Raw genomic sequence first — 26,130 nt, forward strand, 5'->3', positions numbered from 1 at the left:
TCCACTGGTGCCCTACTACGGCCACGGTGCCCGTGGATGGAGAACCAAATGGTGGCTTTTGAGGCATTGATGGCTGGAAGACACTGTTATTTCCTCACCCCTCTGTAATTATGTGTTAGTTGTTCTTATTTGTGGGGGCCCAAATAAACATGTCTCTTCAAAAATGTCTCTCGAAGAACAATCTGTAGAGTTGCTCTTCAAAATACTGACGAAAATAAAAATGGAGAAAGAGCCAGGAAGTTGAGTCAGCAAGAAGGCAAATGGTATGAGAAGCTTTGGAGCAGTTTTAGGTGCTAGGCCATTTTCTTCGACGACAGAACAGAGACTGCAGGAAAAATATCCCTGATAGGAAGGGACCCATATTTTAGCCTGCCATGATGGTGCACTATTTCAAAGGTTTCAAAAACAGTGTCTGAAGCAATATCAAAAACTTGCCAAAATGGGTCAGTTGTGAATGTATAAAATAGTGGCCAAGTCATTGGTTGTCAGGGTCTAGAAGATAAGAATGAAGCAGTGAGAACTGGATTTAGGATACAGAAACATTACAAGGGGATAGCTTCCAGTTAGAGTTCATCTGTGGTTGAAAAAGTGACGAGGAAAAAAATTAGGTAAACTATTTTTTCAGAGTTAGATCAACCTAGCAACACTCTTGGAGCTATGTTGCATTCCAGAATAATGGGAAGAAAAATAGAGAGCAAGATACTTCATTTGACCAGGCCATTTTTAGTCAAACCAAGATGGTGTTCTAATATGTATTACCTGTTAATTTCTACAAAGGCATGGAAAGATTATTGTTTTCAGGCGGATAAAGCTGGAGAAATAGGGCATTTTAGGCATGGAGGAAAATAAAATAAGGAGATGTCATTTGCCATCAGAAAACTAGAAACAACACCAGCAACAGTAAACCAATTGTGTCTCATGAAGGCTGTTTGATAAGATGGAGGCACTGAACCTCTCCTATCAGGAACTAATTAAAAAAAACAGCCGTTGGTCATTCTTCCTCTCAAGGTCTGAAAAGCAAAGATGGTTTTGCAACCCCATTTCTGTCAAATCTTTGGGGGGAAAGTTGAGAGAAGCATGCTTGGTGAGCTGTTTCTTGCTAGTGATTCCAACTATCTGAGTGAAAGGAGAAATAATTTGGGACAGCATCGCAGAACTAGAAAACACATCCCTTGGTGCTGCTTCTTCCACTGGTCTGTGGAGGATAGTAGGAAAGACTGAGAAGGAATTTTCAGTTGGATGATGGAGCTTCCTGGAAGAGGCCAAAAATGAGAACAGTTTCCAAACAGGAGCATCAGCAATCCCAAAGGTTGCTTGGAAGGTTCCCACTAGCTGGAGAAGGAGAAAGAGGGAGAAAGGGAAAGAGAGAAAGAGATGGCATTTATAGCAGAGCAGGTGGTAGAAGGTCTTCAAAGAAGGAAAGAGGTCCCCATCAGCAGGGCAGCCTCATAGGGAGCAGGGAGGGGTGTTGGACAATGTAGTCTGCAAGCAAAGGCCAGGCTCCTGGTCCACCACGTTCTATGGACATCTAGCAAGGCGATGTTGATATGTGCATATGTTCGGGATACTTGATGGCTGGTGGGTAGTTCTGAGTCATCTGGATGGAAACATCGCTGGAGATGTCAGAGGGGCTGCGTCCACGGTGCCACACTTCAGGGTGCAAGAACTGGCCTGAGTAGTCAGAACAGTCGCTCAGGCGCGGGCGGTAGAAGGCCGGGTGCGGGCGATACATTTCCTCCTCGGCGTAGCGTTTGGTGAAGAGGTAGACAGACATCACACCTGCACCCTGCACAGCAGTGACAGAAGAGAGGGTTAAGATTAGGGCAGAGATGCAGCCGTCAGTCACCAGACAAGTCCCAACACCAGAGAGGCACCACCAACATTAGTAACTCTGAATAGGACACTTTCCAGATGGGAGAGCTATTATATGAAATCAAATACAACAAGAAGTAGTTTTCATTTTAGTGGTGAGCTTCAGATGCCACAGGGATCTCATGATATATGTGTGTATAACTTTCTTTGTACATTCTGTCAAAATTATGAGGTCAGCAAATTGGCTTCTGATGAAATACAGACTGCACCTCTCAACTTATACCATTATTTTCCATTTGACTACTGTGGTGCAAAATGGCAGAATGATTTAATAGGAGCATTAGATTTTCATGCACAGATATGAAGCTAAGTTGTTTCTCCCTTCCACAAGCTTAGTTTTACTTTCACAAGTTTGGGTTCTGTTTGCGTCAATGAATAAACAACATTTTGGAGCTGCGTTTTGTTCAGCTGTGTGTTTATACAGAAATCAAAAGTAGTCACAGCTTATATTGGATATGCGTGCCTTATATCTGTTAAGATAATTAATTCATGTCCCTCTTACTGTACGATTATCTTTGATACTGTGCATGTATGTGATCAGTTTCCTCTGCTAAGTGTGGAGGCTAGAAAATCAGGAGCAAAAAAGAAATCAGATACAGTACTTAACTGTTCAGGTTGGGATATATAATATTCAGAACAAATTTAAAGCATTGCAAAATATACACATTAATATTTTTTTTAAAAAAACACTCAAAAGGAACAACCCAATGGTCACTTCACATACGTGCTTCTTTCCATATGAGACAGATATCTACTAACAGACAGCCAGACATGGATTGTTTCACATACAGCAAAAGCTTTGTTATGTGCTTTTGATTATTTTGACTATTCCCAGATTTTCTCAGAAGTACATTAAAATGTGAATGCCCCCATTTTTCACATAACACATATAGGACAGGTCTCTGCCTTTCAAGCCTATTTGTCAGCATAATACACCTGTACTTGTATACCAGAACTTTCACCTGCAAGGCAATTAGTAAACAAATGAATTAAATTATTAAAAAATGTACTTTTTACCATTGTGAACACTCTACTTCCCAACCCCTGTTATAATGGATTGGCCACCATTTACATTTTTTTTAAAAAAAATGTTATTTTTCTGAACGAATTAACAAAAACTACATACGTACAACAAATTAAATAAAATGATATAATTTCGAATTTAATAAGGAATAAAAAAGGAAAGTGGGCTGGCAAATTAGGTTATAAACAAAACAACTCCCAGTACTTTAACCATACTGTGAGAGAATCTTCTCCCTTCTCCCTTTGTCTATTATTATTATTATTATTATTATTATTATTATTATTATTATTCACATGTTGAGAAGCTACACATATCCACAATCCTCTGCTGCAAACTAGGGATGGGTGTCTCCTCTGAAGACCTCCTCCTCCTCCTCCTTCTATCCATCCTCAAGTCCAGAAAATGCAATTCTTGATATAACCACCATGCAAACTGACCCTATGGGTCTTTTCCCATGGCTGAGTGCACCTATCTAGGGTTAGACAAACCAACATCAGCCTCACCTTCATTGACTCCATTGCCCGTTCCTATCCCATCTATGCTGGGTCTGTTCAGAGTCATTGCCCAATGGCGTTGTCCTGATTTCTAAGTGGGCCAGTCATATAAGCAAAATGATGGGCTTTCTGTTGCTCCTGCCTTTTTTTAGCCAGTCACCAGCCAGCGAGGAAAACACCCCCACCCCCACCCCAAATTCAGCAGTGTTTCTCAACCTTGGCAACTTTAAGATATGTGGACTTCAACTCCCAGAATGTGGAACTCTAGGACATGAAGTCCACATACAGTATCTTAGTTGCCAAGGCTGAGAATCACTGCATTACAGGAAGGGGAGAGTCTGTAGTGAATATAGAGGATGGCCTTGAAGGACAGAGGGAAGATCCACTATCAAGGCAACAGTCTGATAAATGAGGCTTGAGCCTGGATCAAGAAAGTGATTTACAAAAACGACTGAGACAGGTCCCCCTTAATTCATATGAAAATAAATGCAGGTGGAAGGGAAGCACGTTCAGACTTGCAAGACCCTGTTTCTATAGTTATTCTAATAAACGAAGCTTTAGGTCTACTCAGTGTTTGTTTCTTAGTGTGGTCTACCTTATTGGGCTGACCACGTCTGACTAGGGCTCTCTTTGGCGGCTCTAGGCTGTGTCTCCTCCTCCTCTCCCACCAAAGGTTTGGGCACCTTTCAAGTTAAAACAATATGAAATAAAGAACTACATGGGAAGACACCAAAGCACAAATAGCCCCAGAGAGGAAAGAGCTAGACTCTTCCATGATTGTGCAAATCACTAGATCAGTGTTTCTCAACCTTGGCGACGTTAAGATGTGTGGACTTTAACTCCCAGAATTCCCCAGCCAGCCATGCTGGCTAGGGAATTCTGGGAGTTGAAGTCCACACATCTTAACGTCGCCAAGGTTGAGAAACACTGCACTAGATCCTGTGGAGCAGAATTGAAAGTGATTAGTTACTAAGCAACCATTCTCTGAGCAGGGTGGGGTGTGTATGTGGCAGGGGGGAGTGATTGAAACAGACTGGTAGAAGGAAACTGTCAAAGAAGCAACAGACAGCCATTCAGCATCCCTCATCAGTACTGTAATGAGGAGAAGCAGGGTTTCTGCACCTTATGATAAATATATATTTTAGAATACTGTGAAAGCAAAGTAGTGAAAGTTTTTCTTCTCCCTTAAATGAAATTGTGGAGTTCTGCTCTCCTCTCTTCTACCTTGTTGGGAGCCTGGAAAGAAGTTGGTGTCAAAGAGAGAAAGTATGTGCGGGGGGAGGTGGGGGAGGAGGGAGGGTTGGAGATAACCAGTGGAAGGAAGAGCAGATAGGTTGTTATGGAGCTGGTTAGTAACTAGAGTAAGCAGGTGTACCCATGCTTCCCAGCACTACCGAAACACATTTATGATCACCCCCACAACAGGTGAATGGGTTCTGCATTCAAGGTAACGGGTAGTAAAGTGTAACAGATGTTATACACCTTAAGGCTGTTGTTGCTGGATGCTTTTGGAATAAGAGGGAAAATACTACTTTTAGCCGGGTACAGCTAACAAGGACTTAAGGGCTGGGGACAAGTTAAGGACACTGTTTCCCCAAAGAGGAAAACTGCTAATGTCAGGATATGATTCTGCTGTGATGAAATGCCAGGGGAACAGAACCTGTCCTACACAGAGAGCATCTGGAGAACATAAACTGGCACTAATAAGAGAGATTCCAGAAGAGGGTGCCATGCAGAAGACTCCTTTCAGCCTAGAGCCAGCCTTGTGCACACTGTGGAAGCAACACTGACTTTTCCAACCCCCTTGAAATGCAGAAGAGTTATTCCAAGCAGTCGGGATAACTGCCATTTGCTCTGCAGGGGGAAACAGAAGAGAGTCTTGCAGATGTGGCTGGGTTTAACACAATGAAACAAACAAGCAGATGTCAATAGGGCACTGGTTCTTGGGTCTCCTGCCCTTGTAGAGGATTACTGTGAATGAGATCCAAGACTAACCAACATAACCCTCCTCGCACTGGCTCACAGACAAGCAGGAAAAAGTGCTGGGAGGGAAGGCAGAAGGTGGCCTGTTAAATCTGTGCACCTCTTTTTCTGTTGTCCCTTTTCTCCATTCTTCTCCAGGAGAAATGGCCCCAGAAAAGAAGGAAGAGGCACGCAGAAATCAGAACACAAAGAACCCTTTTATTTTCTGCATGGGAAATCTCCTTGTTCACATTTTAAACACACTGCTGCCCATAGACGTCAATGCAGAAACCCAAGATTTGTGTATAACCAGTAGAGGGCAAAAGGGTTCATTCTTTGAGGCCATTCTTAAAAAGAAAGTTCTAATTTGGTTCTCATTTTGTGCTAAACATTTTTTAAAAATTAGTCCTGCTAGTGTATCTTTCAAGGTAAATGCTGTTTCTAGATGAACATTTTAATGTTCAAAGTTCATGCAGTTTGGGGGAATATCCAGATGATGTCAGTATCCTTTAGTGCTCAAATCATCATTTTGTTTCTTTTCACTTGCTTTTGTTTGAATGGGAACAACTCAGATAGGCGAAAAATGACATTTCTCATGGTATGGATGTTCCATCGTTTTTCTCACCCGTAAGAGAGTTTGAAGGTACTCTGCAATCAGTGGTGAAGATCTCCCAGTTTCTTTTCTTAAAACATCCAAATTATTGTGAGCAAAGGAGATTCCCATTCTCAGGCGTATGCCTTTTGAAATATATTTTTTCATCACCTTGCTCACCTTAGTCACTTCCCAATTGGATTACTGCAATGCGCTTTACACAGGGCTATCCTTGAAGACCATCTGGAAGCCACAACTGGTCCATAATGCAGTGGTCCACATAGTTCTGGATCCCTGCAGCTCACCCATGTTATGCTATTGTTGCGTGGGCTGCACTGGCTCCCAGTTGCTTTCCAGGTGCAATTTGAGGTGCTGGTTATCCCCTTTAAAGCTCTATGTGGCCCAGGGCCAGGTCATCTGCAGGACCACCTCTCCCTGAGAGTAGCTGCCTGTCCCACTAGGTCAGATAGGGTGGGCATGCTCCAGGTCCCTTCCCTTAAATTCTGTCACTTGATGGGACCTCAGAGATGTTCCTGCTCTATTGCTGCCCCAGACTTTGGAATAGCCTCCCACCTGAGATTCAAGGAATCCCTATGAGAAGACCTGGCTCTTCCCCCAACATTAGGCTAGGATGGGGTTGAGTCAGGGGGTCACTAGTATGGCCAGTCTGGTGTCTAGTGGGAAAAGGGTTTGTTCTGGTTTTATTTTGCTGTTCTTATTGGTTGTTATAAACCACCTAGGATCGCTACATGAGATAGGCAGCCATATAAGTTCTTTAAATAAATAAATAAAATTTATTTATTGGCTGCGGTTTTAAAACTTACTCTATATCCTGCCACTAGTTCTCTGTTCACTTGTCAAGTTCAGGATTTAAAGCTACTCTTCTTTCCCTGAACAGAACTGGGCAATCCATTTCAAGATTTCTATATCAAAGGAAAGATACAGGTTTGTACCCAACTCGCATCTTCAAAAATCTGCTTTAGAGGAGCTGTAGGGGTAGGAGAAGAACTGAAAACATTCTGTGAGTGTAGTTGCGTTAATGTTTGTGCCATTTGTAATCAGCAATATATAGGTATTTTGTTGTAAAATAGATCCGGGGAAAAAAGTCAGCAACTAAAAATAAAGATATACATGCTTGCAAGACACCAGCATTTTCTGTTTCTGGGAGGCGTGTAAAAACATTTAAAAAAAGAAGCCTAGGTAGCTATGTAAAATAGCTGTGCATATCTTCATAGCTACCGTTTATTTTGAAAGGAATGCCCAGGATAAGGAAGAAAAGCTGAAGCTGACAGGACCGAGTAGACAGGAATCCATTTTGTCCCATCATGATCTACCCCCTGTGGCAGTGTTTCTCAACCTTGGCAACTTTAAGCAGTATGGACTTCAAATCCCAGAATTCCCCAGCCTGTATGGAGTTGAAGTCCATACAGCTTAAAATTTCCAAGGTTGAGAAACACTGCACTATGGTGTTCAGGATACTACATATTTGTTTGAAATGAATCAGAGTGGCAACAAAGTCTGCACATTGTATTTTGCAAGCCACAACAGGAACAACAATGCTGTGGCATGATGCAAAAGGAGACTTGCTTCTGGACCTATCATTATCCTCAAAGTGACTGCGGCAGGAAAGAGTGACTTACGACCCTGCTGTTCATCTTACAATCCATAGGTCAGATTCTGAAATGCTGTCCAGGATTGTTCAGAAGTCCTCCTTGTTGCAATTCTAATGTGGAGATTGCTGGCAGCTACATCACATGAAGGTTTTCCAGCCATCTAGTTCAGGATGCAAGCAAGTTCCTTCTGCTCTGACCCTAAACCTGGAAAATGCTACTCAAGGAAGACTTGGATTCACATATTGCACTAAGCCATGATTTTTAAAACCACACTTTGACAGCTAAAACCTTTTCCTCTCTAGTAACCCCTAGAGTCATCCAACTATTATGCTGATACAACGATAATGAGGACAAGCTAAAGTGGGGGACTTTAGAAGATATTATAAGTCACGACTGGGAAATGGCCTAACTCATAGTGACCGCATTTACACATCCCACTAAGCCCAAACCAAACTGACACATTCTGGTTCATCAATAAGGTATGAAGAAAACCTAACAATGAGTTATGCCTGCTGGAAATCAGAGGTTTTGTATTCTCTTCTGTACCTCTTTGAGCAAGAAAGAAGAGGCAGCAAACGCGAAGGACCATCCATAGCGATACTGAAAATACTGCTCTGAGCCACTCGGACGGTTCATCACTTCATCATTGATGCTGGAGATGTACAGGACCAAGCCCACCACTAGGGACAGCCCTGCAGAAGAGCAGAGAAGGCAAAGGAGGAGATTGGGAGAAGAAACAAAAGGAAAAAGGGGTGTCATCTCACGTCCACCAGCTTCCATGTAGGCCTAAGGGTGGCGGTTTGTAGAGGTTTCATTTGGAGTTGAATTGTGTTCCAATCTCTGCAACTGTTCTTTAGCCAATGAAGGATCTTTCATGTTAAGCTTAGTGGGGAGAGGCCATTCCTACTGCACAGAGAATGCTCCCTCCCCACTCCCACTGGGGATCCATTGTTATGTTCCTCTCAATGAGGGAGAAGGTTTGCTTGAATCCCAATGGTCCTCCCAAACCGTAGGTTGGATGCTGTCCTCAAAAACTGGCCAATGAGCCACTGAAAATTAGGGGGGCTTCCCGTCTCCTGCATAGCCCCAAGCTCAGTTTCATTTCTTGGCCAAGACAGCATGTAGCACAGAAACACAGGCATATACAATGAGTGGTAAAATGCAGCTCGCTTGTGGTGCAGGCCAGTGTACCACTGTGCAGATCTGTGGACCACCTTTCTACCACTTTCTCTTCAATGCCTGCACAGCACTGTAGGGCCAATGTTAAAATTACTCCTGGCAACGTCTTGCAGTGACTGATCTTCAGCATCTCTTGGTACTCCTGCATCGGAGAAGTGGCATTTGGACTCATGGCTCCTTTCCTGACATTTTTCCAGGTGCTACTCTTTAGGTCCCATTGTCTTTGAGTCCATACTCAGGGCTCCCAAATAACTGTATAGGCCAGTGTTCCTCAATCTTGGGAACTTTAAGATGTGTGGACTTCAACTCCCAGAATTCCCCAGCCAGCATACACACACATCTTAAAGATCCACACATCTTAAAGTTCCCAAGGTTGAGGAACACTGGTATAGGCAATACTGCTTATTTTGTTCCCCCTGCTCCTTCATTTGCTTCTAGCATAAATGTTGCCTAGACTTATGATAGCCATCTCCTTTTCTTTCTCCCTTTCTTCCTCCTGGGGATTGCAATTACTGCAAAATAGTCTGTATAAGGAATCAATATGACCAGGGACTGGAAAAAATGAGTAGGGGAGATCCTGCACCAGCCTAAATTGGCCAACAGGTGCTGGGCTGATCCCAGCGATCCAGGCTCTAGGCACAGTCATCCAGGAAATTCTACTTGGGATGGTGGGAAAGTCCTGTTCTTTCAATGGGGGGCCTCCCCTCTGTATCCTCCAGAGACCTAGATCAGCTTGAACAGCAATTGGTCTATAAGTGGCAGAGGGGAGGTGAACACTCACCCCCTACCCCTGTGCCTGTCAGTTATTGTTCAGGCTGCTTGGGAACACAGGTTTAGCGCTCTTCCAGAGAAACAGTGAACTCATATTCAGCAGCAGCCAGAACCAAGAACTGACACTTGGGAGGGTTTGGCTGGGCCGTGAAGCAGCACAGTCAGCAAGCAAGAGATGGCTTGCGCACTCTTCCCCTGCACGGATCAGCTGTCATTCAGGCTGTCAGCAGTGCAGGTTTATCCAGGTCTTCGAGGCAGGATACTGGGTGGGTAAAAACCTCTTCATCTGCCATCTCTACCAACCCAGGCCACTACCCCAGTGGCCCATGGATCAACATCTTCTCCAACCCAGCAATGCCGTAACTCAGATTTATATCTACAAAACCAGCAGAGATTGAAATAGGAGGAACATTGGATTGTTGTATGATAACAATGAAAAAAAGGACAAATTTCTTCCTACCAAACATCCAACATACATCAAACTTAAATGCTAAGAGCTTAGTCCTAAAATCTTGTATTTCTACAAATACAGGTAGTCTTTGCTTAACAACCACTACTGTCGCTAAGCAATGTAGTTGTTAAGCAAGACATCATGTGACCATGACGGGATTATGACATCATTTCCACTGTAGTCGTTAAGTGAATCACCACAGTTGTTAGGCAAGACATCATGTGACTTCAACTTGTGATTTTACTGCTGGTTTCTCCATTGATTCTGCTTGTCAGAATCTGGCTGTGAAGCACACAAATGGCGATCACATGATTGCAAGACACTGTGATGGTTGTAAACACCCACTGGTTGCGAAGCACCTGAATCTCGATCACATGACTGTGGGGACACTGTGACCGTCGTAAGTGCAAGGACCGGTTGTAAAGTTATTTTCCAGTGCTGTCATAACTTCAAAAGTCACTAAACAGGGCAGTCATTAAGTGAGGACCACTGGCAGAAGCTTTTGAACTTCTAGAGTCCTGAGTTAATGTGACACAGAGGATGATTTTCACCTATTCTCTACCCTGACTTATAGGCCCCTTCCTATGGGGCCTCTGAAGCTTATTTTAAGGGGGGATGGGAAGGGTACAGAGAGGCGATATCAGTGGAAAGCATCTCCTGATCTGTCCCATTAGTGGAAAGGCAAATCTGGATGCCACCTACAGACACACGTTCATCCATTTCCCGAATTTGCATGCTATCTTTCTGTTCAAACTGAACATTCAGGGTAGCTTATGTGACCCTTGGGCAGAATTTAAAATTTCTGTCCTCCTTCTTACCTCCTCATTTTTTATTTAAAAAAATAAGTTATTGACCTCTGTATTTTTATCTGTCTTGGATCTGACAGCACATACTAATCACAATCAGTTTGTTCGGCTTTGGGCTGTTGTACTCGGCTGGAGGAAGCCTCCTGGGTGTCAACCGTTCTGAACCAAAGCCGTGGTCCCGCTAGATCTTCCCCTCTTCATGCTGCAAAATCCCACCAGCCACCGTCCACCCAGAACCGTCCCCACTGTTCCAGCCAGCCCAGAGCTTGCAGATCAATCCCCTTGGCAGAACAGCCTCTGCTTTCGAACCCTTACCAGAGAGGATGAAGAAGATGCCTGAAACAAAAGCCAGGATGGTTCTCTGCGGGCGGATATGTCCAATATTGCTAATGACAAAGGCTGTGAAGACCAGAAAAAGGCTGACCATGGGGAAAGGGGTGGCTGTGCGAATGGTCTCTGCCGGGAGAAAGGGAGCAAGAGAAAAAAGAAGGGGGGAAAAAGTTAAATTTGAGTCCGTCACCAGACCAGGGCTATTTCTCATTAAGGCTTAGATCAGGGACATGCAAAGGGATTCTACAAATGAGACAGCCTGAGAGCATACACAGAGATCTTTTCCCTCATTATCAAATAACTTGGAGCAGTTGGCATCTGGACTTTTTGGCCCACCCCTGTGAAGAGCTTTAGCAACCTGCCTCCTTCTTTAAACCCGACACCTCTTCTTTCTGAAATGAGCCCACACTTCAATAGGTGGGGTGCAGAATTTTGTCAGGTTCAACATTAACGCTTTTTATCCCCTTACAACTTGAATCTGTTCTCTCTGTAAGGAAAGGAACACCCCAAGTGAATCATGAGAACTCCCTGTCGAGTTCTGCCACAGCGAAGTAACTGAGCCAAAATGTTTTTCAACTTAACCCTGAATCAACTTGCTCTCCCCTCAGGGTCAGTAAAATGCTTATTCTGCCCATTCTGGAAAAACTGCAATGTTTCTCAGTTGCTTCAGAAGCGGACACTGATGACTAGAACTAAGAAGGGTGTGATGGTGAAAAAGGCTAGAAAGATTGATAGCAGAACTCAGGATATTATGGAGATTTGAAGTCCAATCCTAACTCAAATATTAAATGAAGGTGTAAGTAACATCTTACAGGACAAGATCATAGTATTAAATGTCGCTCTTCACAGTAGAATGAGCCAAACTGTATTGCATACTGAAGCACCGCCATTAGCACAATTTCAAATACAACATGCCTAGCTTACGTGTTCCAATAAAATTCCATTTTCCAATAGAAAATGGCAACCCTTTGCATGTTGTGTCATCTGCACCACCGAAACATTGCACTGATATATAGATTCCCATCCATTCAGTTTGCTGTTTGGAGATAGTATACTATAATGTCTTTATTTTCTTCTTTTTTAAAATCTGTCTGACTGTGCCCAAAATAGCTCACACAAGTAAAGATACTGATTTTGCAGCATACAAAGGAATGAAACCAAGACTTCAATACAGATTTATATATCTATATCTATCATCTTCTATCTATCTATCTATCTATCTATCTATCTATCTATCTATCTATCTATCATCATCTAATCTATCATCTATCATCTATCATCTATCATCGATCATCGATCATCGATCATCTACATACATACACAGACACACACACACACGTGTATGTGTGTTTTAAGTCTTATTGAGGTCTTGGTTACTTTCATTAGCAAAGCATAAGCCAGGGGAAGCCAGCACTAATATAATAACTTTGCAGTGACGCAGAAGAGAGCCAGTTTTGTGTAGGGGTTAAGGCACCGGGCTAGAAACTGGGAGACTGTGAGTTCTACTCCCGCCTTAGGCATGAAGCCAGCTGGGTGATCTTGGGCCAGTCCCTCTCTCTCAGCCCTAGGAAGGAGGCAAGGGCAAACCACTTCCAAAAAACCTTGTCAAGAAAACTGCAGGGACTAGTCCAGGCAGCTGCCAGGAGTCAACACTGACTCGAAGCCACCAAAAACAAAAAAGTGACATGGAGATGTGCCATATTGTAAAACAGCATAAGCATCTGATTATCTGCCTTTCTACTAACTCTGGAACCATTTTTGTATATGTTTTCCTGTTTGAATGTAATCATAAGTGGATCCCACTCCATTCAATCTAACAACACTGCATCACCCAGATTGACTTCATTACTCTGCCTGAAACATCCTTTTTCAAAACACGACGTTTCCCAGGACATGAAATTGGAGTAAATGCTGTATTTCTAAGATTCCCTTCAAGCTATCTGTTGATTACCATTTCCAAAAAGGTGAGAATTCACGACTCTCAGCTGTTGCTCAGTTTTGCCTTGCTGGAAGCTGGAGGTTTCATTAGCTCCTTTATAATCAAATAGAGTGACTTGGATCCTGCATCTCTGAGCAGTTGCATAAAAGGCCTTTCAGAAAGTGCAGCTTTTCTGACCTCTGCAGGGCAAATTCTCTCTACCCATGTTCGTGCTTGAATTCATAATGCAAGAGCTCCCTCAAGCTTTGTATTCAGTGACCTTCCTCGCCAAGGTACCTGGATTGCCGGTTTCCAAAAGCTTTGGGGCAAGGTCAAGTTCATTAAAGTGGATGAAAAAGCACCCCAAATTCCCAAGGCTTCAGACTAGCCTGGGAAGCCAAAGGAACATGATGAATCACTTCTATACTATTGCCAAGAGAATGACATGGATGCGTCCTGGTGTGTAGTCAGCAAGAGCTGAATGTGACTGGACACAACCTTTGCTACTACTTCTAGACATCTGGGACTAACAGGAATTTTAGGGAGCTGATTATAGCAACCTTCCCAAATCTATGCCCTGGACAAAACATTGAACAATAATTCCCATCCCAGGAAGATTGGCTAGAGAGTTAGATGAGGTGATAGGCTGCTGAGACGGGGGCAAAATATATATCATAGTGTAGAGGAGGAGCAGTGTTACCTTTTTAATGCTGTCCCAAGTTTTGTGTAAGGGAGGAGGAGGAGGAGGGAGAGGGAGAGGGAGAAGGAGAAGGAGAAGGAGAAGAAGGAGAAGGAGAAGGAGAAGGAGAAGGAGAAGGAGAAGAAGGAGAAGGAGAAGGAAGGAGAAGGAGAAGAAGAGGAGGAGGAGGAGGAGGAGGAGGAGGAGGAGGAGGATTTCCCAGTGTAGCTCTGGGCATTGCTATTTTTGTGTTTGTTGAGAATTAATGTGATCATGCCTACAATGTGGTCAGGTTCCTTGGCCATCTTATAAACTGACCTTCCCTATTCCAAGTTCTGTGGGATTTAGACAGGGTTAGCCCACTTGCATTAATGATAGGGGCAAGGTGTCCCATCACCGAAAGTAAAGTATACAATTCTGAATGTTCCTCCTTGCAAGAATTCCCTTTACATAATAAACTATATACATAAGGAAAAAAGTTTCTAGTCCTTTCCTGCTGTCCTTATTTTCTCGTCTGCCCCAGCCCTCCAGTGGAATGGTGATCCCTCACTGTGACCGTAGTCCTCGCTCTTCTGTCCCAGCAAATGATAGCACGTGGCTTATCTTGCTTAGGGTGGGGCTTGGTTAGTACTTGGATGGGAGCCCCCACAGGGAATATTAAGGGTCTGGGGTAGATTGAGAATCCAAACAGAATCCCAGAAGATGACAATGGCCAACCATTTCGGCACGGCTGCCAAGAAAAGATCTGAAGTCACGCCACCTGCCCACCGGTTCCACCTCGCCAGAGGCAACAGAGCAGGGGGCCTGCTGATCAAATGGGCACTAAGCTGGGGAAAATTGATCTAAGTCTATAGGAGACCTGTCATGGGAGGCCATCAACCACCCATTTCCTATCTCTTCTCCATTTCGTTAGTCATTGCTTGTGCGGGCAGCGGATCCTGGGTACGGTTGGGTGAAAGAAAAGAATAAGAATAAAGCGGGAGGGGGGGTGTTGATAGCGGGCCTGTAACCCCTCCTTTCCAACAAAGTATGCTCAGCCCTTTTCACATGTTCAGGATTTCTCCTCCCTCATCCTGATACAAACATCCTGCGTGCTTGCGCTTCCGGTTTACAGTCCACTATCCACATGCATTTTCCTCCAGATTGTCATAGCTGGGTCCCCCCCCTCCAGTATTGAATGTGCAAGGGTTTGCCACTGATAAAATGACATTTCCGATGACTATCACATTTGTCCTTGCTGGAATTTCTGCTTGGGACAGCGCTAGTAATGAACTGCATAATTCCTCTTACTCTCTGCATGCCAGGATTGCACCATTTTGTGACCTGTGCTGACGGCTGGAAACACAAAATATTTTTTCCCAAGTTGAAATATAAGAGTGGAGTAGTTCCTTGTTGTGTCCAGCAGAGGGGGCCGTGATATATTCCTATTTCTCTCTCACGCACACCCACACCCACATATGCTTAGAGTTTAGGGCTACTGCATCTGGGCTGCAAAAAGCGAGAAAATTATTAGATGGCAGCAGAGAGACACAGTGGACTCTGAACCCATTATTGCCATCTAGTGACTATCTGGATTTGTGCAGACCAGATGTGGTAGCCCCCCTTGCTCCTAACTGCTGCACAACCACGTGCCATGGTGATCTTTTCTTTCTGCCAAGTTCCCCCAATGTTGCCTTGAGCTCAGTCTCTGCCCATACAGCGACCTGAGATGTTCTGGTTTTGAAGGAGTGTGTGTTTTTCCTCTTATGCCAGTTGCAATCTAAGACACCTTCAAAATGTGTAAAATCTGATGTGCATTTCTTTGGCATGGTCAGATGATCCACCAGGCTGTCCCTAAGTCCTTCTGCCACCATTCTTTCTTTTCTCCTTGGGATGGAAAGAGTTGCTGGGCACCATGGCCTATAGCCCTCCAAAAGGGGAACTACCAATTTCACCCTGCAGATTCCCCACCCACCAATCACCTGTCCAGAGTGTTTACTGGGGCATCAAGTTTACCATTCTTTCAGAAGAGCACTAAATCCATTGGCAAAGCAAGCCCACCAAACAGCTGATCTCCACTATATCTAGGTGTACCATATCTGGGCTGCAGACCTCTGAATGATTGCTGGATAGCAGCCAAGAGATAGAGGAATCCCCAAGCCTTGGCTGTCATCTATACAAGTAGTCCTCACTTAGCGACCATTCGTTTAGCAATTGTTCAAAGTTATAACAGTGCTAAAAAAGTGACTTACAACTGGTCCTTGCACTTACGACTGTTGCAGCATCCCTGAGGTCATGTGATCATGGTTTCGGGCACTTGGCAACTGTCATGCATTTATGATGGTCGCAGCATCCCATGGTCACATGACCACCATTTGCGACCTTCCCAGCTGCTTCCAACAAGCAAAGTCAATGGGGGAAGCTGGCAGGAGATTGCAAGTCGCGGTCACGTGATATCTCACTTAACGATTATGGGTGATTCACTTAACAACCCCAACCAGGACTGCTGTCGCTAAGCAGGGTGATCATGTGATGTTTTGCTTAATGACCACTTTGCTTAGCGACGGAGTTGCCGGTCCCAATTAGGTTCATTAAGTGAGGACTACCTGTAATCATTTGGATTTTTGCAGCGTAGATAGGATATGCCTACTTTTCAACCTGCTGATGATCAGCTGTTGGGGGCAGCTTCTGGCTTTTGCCTCAAAAGCCACACCAACCTACAAACATCCTCAAACTTCTCTGCCCAACTGGGAAGATGGGTTTGCACAAAGGCTCACCTCTACCTAGTATATTCCTGCTTAAGCATTTCCTTAAGTTTGCAGCCAGAACTGAGCAGCTGCCCCCCTCCCCAACTCCATCCCAGATCCGTTTGACTCCTATTAGTGATAAACAAAAGCTCAGACTAGTTCATGCCACAAGGATGGCATTAAATCTTGGGAGCCTGGTGGGTCTGCTGTCTGGAACCTGGCTGGTACATTAAAACTCAGGTTAATGCATTGCTCCCCCCCCCCGCCCCTTGCAAGACCCCCTTCATTCTTCTCAACCTCCAAGAGAAGAGAACCATGCCCAGGCTTTTTCTCTCTCTGCTGCGCCCATCCCATTTTCTCCACAAAAATAATCACCAACTTGCTAACTATTCTGGAATTCTTGGATGAATTATTGCAGTAAGTCTCCCTTAATCATCCCCTTTGTTGCCAAGAAAATGACCCATATTAAGAATACTTGATTTATTTTGAATTAGCAATCTGGGCTGGAGCAAAGAGCTTCTTATCAATCCCTTGATGTGGCGTTAAACTCAGATTGAACATGGGGGATTAAAAACAAACAAACAAACTTTGAGGCCGTAGTTAAGCCCATCTCTTCGGTTGGGCTCCCCGATTCCTTAGTGGGTAGGGGAACTCTGTTTTAGTAAAGAGACACAATAAAAAGGACAAATGTTTGGGAATCAGAATCCTTTCAACAGAGGTGACCTGGGAGGAAGGCCAATGTTGAAATGAGGATCATGCCATCGCAACACACTCTGCCTGTTTGTACATGAAACGGGTGGAGTTTGTGTGGCACAACTTGCATGGCATCATTTTGAGAGCATTATCAGATTCTGTAGATGTCTCTGCTCTTCAGGATCAACGGGAAATAAAATGTGTGTCTGTGAAATCAACGGGCGTTGAAAAGCTGCTCCATTTTGGAAAAGTTTAAGCCTGATTAGATGACCGACTATAAAGGGATGTGAAAAAATAAACCTCAGACCAATTACTGTAATTTGGAAGCAGTCATTTAGCAAATGGTGGAAAGCAGGGTTGAAACAACCTTTTGAATGAGCTGGTAGTTGGACTTTACTTGAAGGAAATATCAGCTTTGCCAGTCGGTAGCTACCTTCACCAAACCATCATTCAGCATGCATGGGCAAATTACAGCGGATGGGCATTTGGGAAGGGGGCAGAACAGAGCCAAAGTGAAGACCTTAAATCTGTTAACACTTAGAACAAAGTAACCGCTAATGCCTCGGTAGCCATTTTTGTCTGCCAGGACCTCATGACATTGTCTTCATCTCAACCCCAGTTTCAAGTGGCCCTTTCGTGTTTTCCCTCTTCTTCTAACACAGTTTTTGCCATGGACACAATCTGGAATGCTTCATTGACAAGGTCAGGGGATGAGACCTGCTCAGCTCCTCTTGGCCATTTTAGGCTAAGGAGGGTCCCTTTGGTCACGGGGACCTGCCCTCCATAGCCAGAGCTTGGGCTGCCGGAGAACCTGGAAACCTGGCTTCTGCAGAGACAGAACAAACTCCTTCCAAAACACTTGTCCGGTCTTGCGCTGGCTCCTTATGAGCACAGAGCACTAGAACTACGTCGGAAAACACAGAGCGAGCGTTTAGCGCTCTCTTGAGAGAGAAAGAGTTCTGTGCTGCACAAAAGGTTGATTTAAACCAGGAAATACTGCTGGCTTCTGCCAGCCGTGTTTTTGTGGTTCTGTCCTCATTAGGTACATCGCAGATTTTGCACTGCTTCGGCTGACAAGAAGTTTTGCATGGTTATACCTTTTATTTTATTTTAGGTTTTTTTGTTTTTTTTACTTTGGTTAAGGGGGAGGTTGGCTCCATTTTGCCTGCTGCATTCTGGCTTCAGTGGCACTAGATGCCATGGGGGTGCCAGTTGTTCTTACGCACAGGGCAATCACAATGGCATCTTCTCCAGGGCCATCCAGTGACTAGTTCTGGCTACTGCCAGCCACAAAGTCAGAAATAGATTCCTTAGTGCGGCGGCCAGCCCTGTCACTCCCTTGCAGCACTAGTAGAGGGTGGAGTGTGTCTGTTGATCAATCACGCCCTCCCATCTCACCCCACGTCTCTTATCCATGCCTTTCCTCTCTCAGCCAGACTATTTTTGGACAGGGGTTTAGCACTCTTTCAGAAAAGTGGTAGACCCATGTTCAGAAATAGGCTGTGGGACAAGTCACGTGCCTGGGCACCTCTGCGTCTGTGCCAAGGATGCCATTTCAAGCACATTCCTAAGGCGCTCAACCCTACCCCCCGTCAGGGAGAGCGATTGCTGTTTTCCTGCCAGCAGGTTACTTGTGGCGGGAGGAGCAATGAAGTTTATTTATTTTTATTTGTTTTACAAGATTTGTATGGCTGCCCATCTTAAAACAACTCTGGGTGCTCACATGTTGAGGGGATCCGCCAATTGCTTTCTTTAACATGTCCCCCATTAAATCCATAAGGACCACAACCGTTGCCAGTTTTGTTCCTAGGACTGAGCAGGGATCAGCAACGAGGGCAACACAATTTTTAGCCAGCTCAAGGACTGGAGGACAGTGCTTTAACACAGCTGCCTGGTTTTGCTCCCTGAATTCTCAGCAAGCATGCTATAAGTTCCGACACAGACCTTCCCTATCCCCTTATCACCACCAAAATGAGTGGATGTCTTCCTGCCAGTTGGCTATGTTAGGAGTAGAGAAGCAAACCCAGTTGCTTCTCTTACACACACATAAAAGAAGGGGTGGGGCTCTGATCCCATGGTTCTGGCTGCCATCTTGACTTTTTTGATCCCCTTCCTGCAGACCTCCCTGCATTGGAGAACTGAGGCTGGTGGCTTGACCAAGGTCACCCAGGGCATTCCTGGCTGAGATGAGCATTGAAGAGGCCTGACCTCAAGCTCTGCATATTTATACATGGGTACTACTTCAAACAGGGGTCTCAGATTTGTGGCCCATGGACCCCTTCCCGCCAACCTATCCAGGTCATTCTGGATGTCCTGCAACCATATTTAACAAAGTATAAAAACGGGAGTCTGACCCTTGCACCTTTTGGCTGCCTGACCCTCCAAGTCATTTCCATGATCTGCAAGCCTTCTAAATAAAGAATACCGTACACTACTAAACAGGGGTGGCTTGAAAAAGAGGGGCATGCAGAGGAGGTGCTGGCAGAAGAGGCAATGCCAAGGGAGGATTCCTGCCCCCCTGCATAAGCCCAAATGTGACAGGGACATCACGGCAAACCAGGCTTGTTCAGCTCCCTGCTCCTGTTAGCCTTGTCCTGATGCTGTAATGCTTGCTGTGGCTCACACCATTGTTCATGCAATCTCTGATTCACATCAACCCCCTTGCACTGCCCCACAACTCCCAAGCCCATCCCACAGGGTGGAAACAGCTGCAATCAGGAAGTGGGGAGCCACAGGAGAGCAGAGGGACTAGATGAGTGTTTCTTAAGCTTAGCAACTTTAAGATGAGTGGACTTCAACTCCCAGAATTCCCCAGCCAGCCTTGCTGGCTGGGGAATTCTGGGAGTTGAAGTCCACACATCTTAAAGTTGCCAAGGTTGAGAAACTCTAAAAATCCAACAGGAGAGATGGAGAACACTTGGCCACAGCCGAGCAGTGGCCTGGGCTGCTCAGATGAAGACGTTCACTGAATCTGGGCTCGGTAGATGCCCCAGCCCAGCAGCCAAGATGAGGCCAGAGGTAGCATTTGGTTTATTTACCAACATGGTGCTCAGTGTGGCAACTTGGCTCCACCTTTTATTGACTGGCTTAATTTATATCCTGCCTTTATTCTTATACAACTCAAAGTGTCATACATAATGCCTTTTCTCCACAACAACAACCCTGTTGAAAGAGTGGGACTGGCCCAAAGTCACCCAGCTGGCTTTGATGCCTTAGGGGGGACTAGAATTCAGACCCTCCCGGTTTGTAGCCCAGCACCTACACCACTACACCAAATGGGCTTGGGTGAGTCATGGAGCCTCTGAGGTGCACCCCAGCCATGGGGGGGGGGGCTCTTAGTGCCCGGGTCCTTGATCATTGCCTCCTCTGCACATGGCAGATTTCCCCCAAATGCCATACCGGTGCAGAACCAGAACTCAACCCAGAAGCTGTGTCTGGAAGCCCAGCGTTCTCTTTGGGGAGATGGCCCCCTTGCCACGCTCTGTCTGTCGGTTGCCCCTCACTTGCCAGCTGACCTGAACAGCATCTGCTGCTGTGGGTGGGCATGGCAGGGCATGAAAATTGGTGGTCTCTATCTCCTGCCAAGCATCTCCCTCCTAGTACCTAGCGCCCTTCTCCTCAACTGGAATGGTGCAAATACTTTTTCTCATCTGTGAAAATTAACAAATCTGTATCGAGGCTGACTCACAAGCATTTGTAAGTGACACAGCACTCCTAATACGTGTACTCCTAATAATGCTGGAAGGGACAGGCTTGCAACCTTAACCTTGCTGAGCAGGTTAGCTCAGTGAAGGGTTAACCTAATAGCTTTTTTTGGGGTTTTTTGCAAAATCTTGGAATTTATGTAGATGTGCATCCAGGGTGGATAAAATAAATAAGGACAAGGAACGCATGGCAGGCTGAGACGTCTACCCTTTTGTACTCCTGATGAAGTGGAAAGATTCTGTATTTGACGTGCAAGAACTTTCAGGCAATGAACTTATGACTGCGGAAATGGCTTTAAAAAGGAAATGTGGGGGGGGGGATGAGATATGAATTAGGAACTTGGGGTGCGTATGGGTGTGTGTGTGTCCACAGGCACATATGTAGGGTGTTAACCCTTCCTTCTAATGCAGTGTTGATTTGGATCACCTTTTCAACATGCACCTGATACTAATTTATCCATTGTTAATGCTGTGAAATCACATCGTGTCTAGATGTATTATCTACTTACTGAGGATATTTTCTGTGTTCTCCGTAACAAGGGGGCCTTCTGGGTCGGGGTCAGGCCTAGCCTCGAGGAAGTATTCAGAAGCCACACAGCTGCCTTTTTTCTGACCTAGAGAAGAGACAACCCATAAACATTCACATAGCCTGCGGAAATGGCTTTAAAAAGGAAATGGGGGGGGGGATCCCCATAGGAGCTTCAGGGAAGCAATGGTGCCTTCTTGGAGAGGTGCCCCAAATCCGCAGGGCCAGATTCCCCATGTGCCAACATGGACAGTCATTCACATTTCCATTTAAACCGGCCACTTCTGTAAGACAATGGAGCTCAGAGTCACGGCCTTGGCTAGTGCCAGGCAGGAGACCTCCGACCAATTTCAAAGCCATAAGCTAGACCAGTGTTCCTCAACCTCAGCAACTTTAAGAGGTGTGGACTTCAACTCCCAGAATTCCCCCAGCCAGCATGTGGGCGGAGACAAAAGGGCCAACCCTGTCCTCAGGGAGAGTGAGGCAGCTACTTCAAGGGGAGAGCCTTCTCAGCAGGTGCCTCAGGAGCTTCAGCTGGTTAACCCTCACTTTCTACCCATGTGCAACAGGCAGGAAGTCAAAGCCCCATGCTCCACAGAAGCACGGGGCGTGCATATGCACTGCTCTGTTCAGGTGATGTAGTGGTTAAGGCAGTGTTTCTCAACGCTGGCAACTTTAAGATGTGTGGACTTCAACTCCCAGAATTCCCCAGCCAGCAAGGCTGGCTGGGGAATTCTGGGAATTGAAGTCCACACATCTTATAGTTGCCAACGTTGAGAAACACTGGGTTAAGTATTGGAATTGAATTCTGGGAATTGAAGTCCACACATCTTAAAGTTGCCAACGTTGAGAAACACTGGGTTAAGTATTGGACCAGCACTGGGGAGACTCAGGTTCAAGTCCCACTCTCAGCCACGGAAGCTCATGGGAGACATTGGGCCAGTCACTCTTCCTTGGCAGCCCCACTACCTCAGGGGAATGTTGTTGTGGGCCAAAAGAGGAGGAGGAATCGTGCACTTGACTTTGAGCTTCAGTCTAACAAGCAAAGAAATAAAGAAATGTCTCCTGTGTGCACTTCTCTGTTGCATTGTTCCACACCCTTTACTTCAGAAGTAGTAAGGGTGCAGTGTCATTACCAGTAACATATATTGATTGATTGATTGATAATGTGCCATCAAATCATTTTCAACTACTGGTGTGTGTGTGTAGAATATGGGAGAGAGCTATCTTAATCTTCCCTTCAAGTAGAAAATATCTTGGGCTTGGTCTACAGAACCAAAGCATATCGGGGTGATAAAAGAAGAAGGAGAAGACTCAGGGCAATAGAGTAGTATACAGAATAGGCAGCAGAATAGGGGCCTGCAGAATACAGACCTGCTGTGAATGGAAGCAAAAGGCAGTAAAGATTTTGGAAAGGAAGAACCAAAAAAAAAAAAAAGAAAGAGTTAAAAACAAAGCTCACGCTAAGGAGGTTCTGAACTTGGGATCCATGGATGTCAGAGAGCCCGTAAACGTGGGTGGGGGGAAAAATGACATTATTTTCAGTAACTAAAATTCAGCTTTTCATTCAAGAATGAAGGTAGGCAACAAAACAGTTGTTGGCCTCTAGACTCCAGAAGTGTTTGTTAATTTCAATAAATCTCACTACCTATTATTTAATAAGAATAATTTGAATTATGTTTTAATATTTTGATAACTGTACTTGGGCATAATTGGTTTCCTTTGTAATGCTATCTATATCTATGCATTTTATTTTATGTAGCTAAGTCATTGTTTCTCACTCTCAGCAACTTTCACATGTGTGGACTTCAACTCCCAGAATTTGTTAGCCACCTGGCTGGAGAATTCTGGGAGTTGGAGTCCACACATCTTACAATTCTGAGATTGAGGAACACTGATCTAAATGGGTTTTTTGGAGAGGGGTCTGCAGCTTTCACCAGACTGCAAAGGGGTCCATGGCACAAAAAGGTTAACAACCCCTGGCTTAAAGGCAGGAAAAAAGGGTTGTATCGTTGCATGGGAAAGGCAGGGTAGCTAAATGTGCATGGCTGGATAGCTGAATTGCATAGTTTAATTTAAACAAATGCAGTATAGGTACTGCAGTATTTGTAAGTGCAGTATTTGCAGTATTTCTAGCATTATTCAGCGAAAAGAAGAGGGGCAAACCTTCTCATTCCAAGACCCTGTTCTTAACTTCACAAAGTCTCCTCACTTTGAGATAATAAACAGGTAGTCCCCAGTTTAAGAACGAGTTCTGTTCCCAAGGTCTGTCCTTAAGTTGAATTTGTATGTAAGCTGGAACAGTATTATTGTATAATACTCTATAAATAGTATTGTGTAATTAATTTGAACCATTGCGTATTTACCTTGAATTTTGCTACAACAGGCTCCATTCTTAATGATGGATCATCCATAAACTGGGCATTCTTAATGCGGGGACTACCTGTATTTGCAGTATTTCCAGCATTATTTGATGAAAAGAAGACAGGCAAATCTTCTCATTCCAAGACCCTGTCCTTAACTTAAGGAACTTTCTTACTTTGAGATGACATACTATACTCCCAGGGTCAACTTTGCCCCACCTCCTCAGCCTGATTGAATGTAGCTCGAAATTCAGAGGACAGCCAAATCTAGTTTTCCTGAATGACAGCTCTCTGAAGAACCTTTTCAAGAGCTGAGGCAGACTGCTCCAGACCTTCAGGGAAGAGCTCCATTTTTCGGCAAGTCCAGTTTGCCCAGTGATTTCAACTTTGCAAGTGTTCAACCACTTGCCCACGTTGACTAGAATTTAGCCAGATATCAACCTCACCCTTCACTCAAGACATTATTTTGTTGCTCTGGCTATCAAATGTTGATCTGAAGAATGCGGAGGAATCTAGGAAAAATAAACGAGGCAGACTGGGTCTGGTTTAGTTCTGGGGTCAGCGCATGGATGTCACAGCCGGGCTTGAGAATCTGCCGTCATAAATGAAGGCAGCGTTGGAGGAGAGTCCTCAGACCCTTACCTGCAAAGAAACAAACCCTCCAGAGGCCCGCGTGGAGTGCCATGACTATTTCCGTGGTCTGGTTTTGTGGAAATACAATTCCTTCCTCCATGAACAGCCAATAGTCAGTACTGACAGCAATGCCCACCAGAAGCAGCCCGCACGCTCCAAAAACACTAGACAGCAGGGTCAGGGCGCGGCTGCTGCAGTTACTCATCCTAGGTGACAGAAAGAGCCACTGGCCAAATGCAGCGCAAGGACCTGGAAGAGAAAGAAGCCCCAATCAGTCCAAAAGTCCAGGGGGTTACCAAAACCAAACCAAACCCCTTCTGATTTTATTGGAGCATTCGTTGCCCATTTCTGAATCCAATGTGTTGATTCCCAGAGATCCTCAGAACTGCTGGTTCTTAAATGCTTTTATGTTGCCTTGGAGAATTCGTGTTTACCCAGAGAACCATGCAGGGGCACCAAATTCATTAAAACTTTCCCCAGGTCCCCAGAAGCCTGGTAGCTTTCCTAAAGATAATCCCTCTTAGCATTTTTCTGACCCGGAAATGTTGGATATTTGACCATGACGTCCAGAGCAGTGGAAAAGTTTCCTTCTGTAATAAGTACTAGAGCAGGCTTCCCCAAAGTGGGAAAACAGTGATAAATAAGATTACATGTCCCATAACTTCTAGTCTACCGGGATTTGTATTTATAAATACAAGGTGCAAAAATCCTGTACCAGCATTTGGTAGGAAAATACTAGAAATGGCTCAATGTACTGTAGTTTGAAAACTCTTCTTAGGAACTCTATTTTTCCACCTTTGGTCTCTTATTGTTGTTCTCACTGGCTAGAAATTCCAGATTCTAAAATTGAACATTAAACTGAAGATTTCCTCCCATACCAATAAAATGGAGGAATCATTATTACTTGTATCCAGCATAGCCAATTTTCTGACATTAGGCAAGTGTCATTGTCATTGTCATTTTCCAACCCAAAATTCTTCCAAAGAGTAGAGTTTTCTTCTTCTTTTTCAAAGAGTAACCTGATGTCCACCAAGCTTTGCTATCTAGCCCATGGCTGGCTCCACGTTTGGCAAAGTGACTGTGGATGAGGCCCCTTCTCAAGTTTTGCTGGTTGTGATGGTTGCACTGGGTATTAACAACCTCACTGTTTTGAATTCCATCAGGCAACTAGGTCTGAGAACCACCATTTTCTGATTTCTTACAATACTTCTAAGTACTGTTAGGTTAGAGCCATTGTGGGAAATTTAAATATGGCTGCTGGATCCAGTTGCTTAATGTTGACCAGAATCTCTCACACACACATAAAGAATAGCATTTTACCAGTGGTACAGCCTGCCCCCAGCAGCTATCCAAGTATACAATGTTATGGTAATGATTTTGCCAAACTGTCTTGAAGAATGTGACTTTCCCATCACTTCTTCTAAATGACCCCCCTCCAAAAATACAGGAGTCTTGGACCCTATCTAGAATACACATTTCCCAAAGAGGAGCCTGTAAATCAGTGGTAAAATGCATCTTTTACATGCAGAAGACCCTAGATTTCTTACAGTTTTTCTGGATATATTTTTTTAAAAAAAACCAGAATGCAGAATAGTTCATTTCAGTGTCAACGTAAACACTGCAGGACCATCTTGAATTCATGCTTGTTCCAGCCAATAAAATAATCAATTTATATACAGCTAATATTGACCAACACAGAGATAAGCCATGTTACTGAATTAAACACTGTGCAATACAGCAGAAAGATCCCATATAGCCAGAACAGTGAACTGTGTTGCCCTTGCAATTTAGCTC

General features: G+C 44.5%; 1 protein-coding gene across 1 annotated transcript; it reads right to left on the reverse strand.

Moving 5' to 3' along the window:
* Positions 1-1,007: 1,007 nt before the first annotated feature.
* Positions 1,008-24,576, reverse strand: CACNG7 (calcium voltage-gated channel auxiliary subunit gamma 7). Its single transcript, XM_007439875.3, has 5 exons — positions 24,346-24,576; positions 21,324-21,428; positions 11,080-11,220; positions 8,104-8,249; positions 1,008-1,786 (listed from the first exon to the last, which is right to left on the reverse strand). Exons 1-5 carry the CDS (start codon positions 24,539-24,541, stop codon positions 1,529-1,531), a joined length of 846 nt encoding a protein of 281 aa, XP_007439937.1. The 5' UTR covers positions 24,542-24,576; the 3' UTR covers positions 1,008-1,528.
* Positions 24,577-26,130: the final 1,554 nt, after the last annotated feature.

The sequence above is a fragment of the Python bivittatus genome, unplaced genomic scaffold (assembly GCF_059951505.1).
Source record: "Python bivittatus isolate LINGU-HERP-01145 unplaced genomic scaffold, Pbiv_v1 ctg000440_np1212, whole genome shotgun sequence".
NCBI lineage: Eukaryota > Metazoa > Chordata > Lepidosauria > Squamata > Pythonidae > Python > Python bivittatus.

Excerpts from the sequence above, each read along its gene's own strand:
- CACNG7 (XM_007439875.3), bottom strand. The coding sequence starts at position 24,541 with ATGAGTAACTGCAGCAGCCGCGCCCTGACCCTGCTGTCTAGTGTTTTT. Across the intron at positions 21,429-24,345 it reads GAGGGTTTGTTTCTTTGCAG|GTCAGAAAAAAGGCAGCTGT; the intron begins GTAAGGGTCTGA and ends TCTCTTCTCTAG. Across the intron at positions 8,250-11,079 it reads CATCTTCTTCATCCTCTCTG|GGCTGTCCCTAGTGGTGGGC; the intron begins GTAAGGGTTCGA and ends GCTCTTCTGCAG.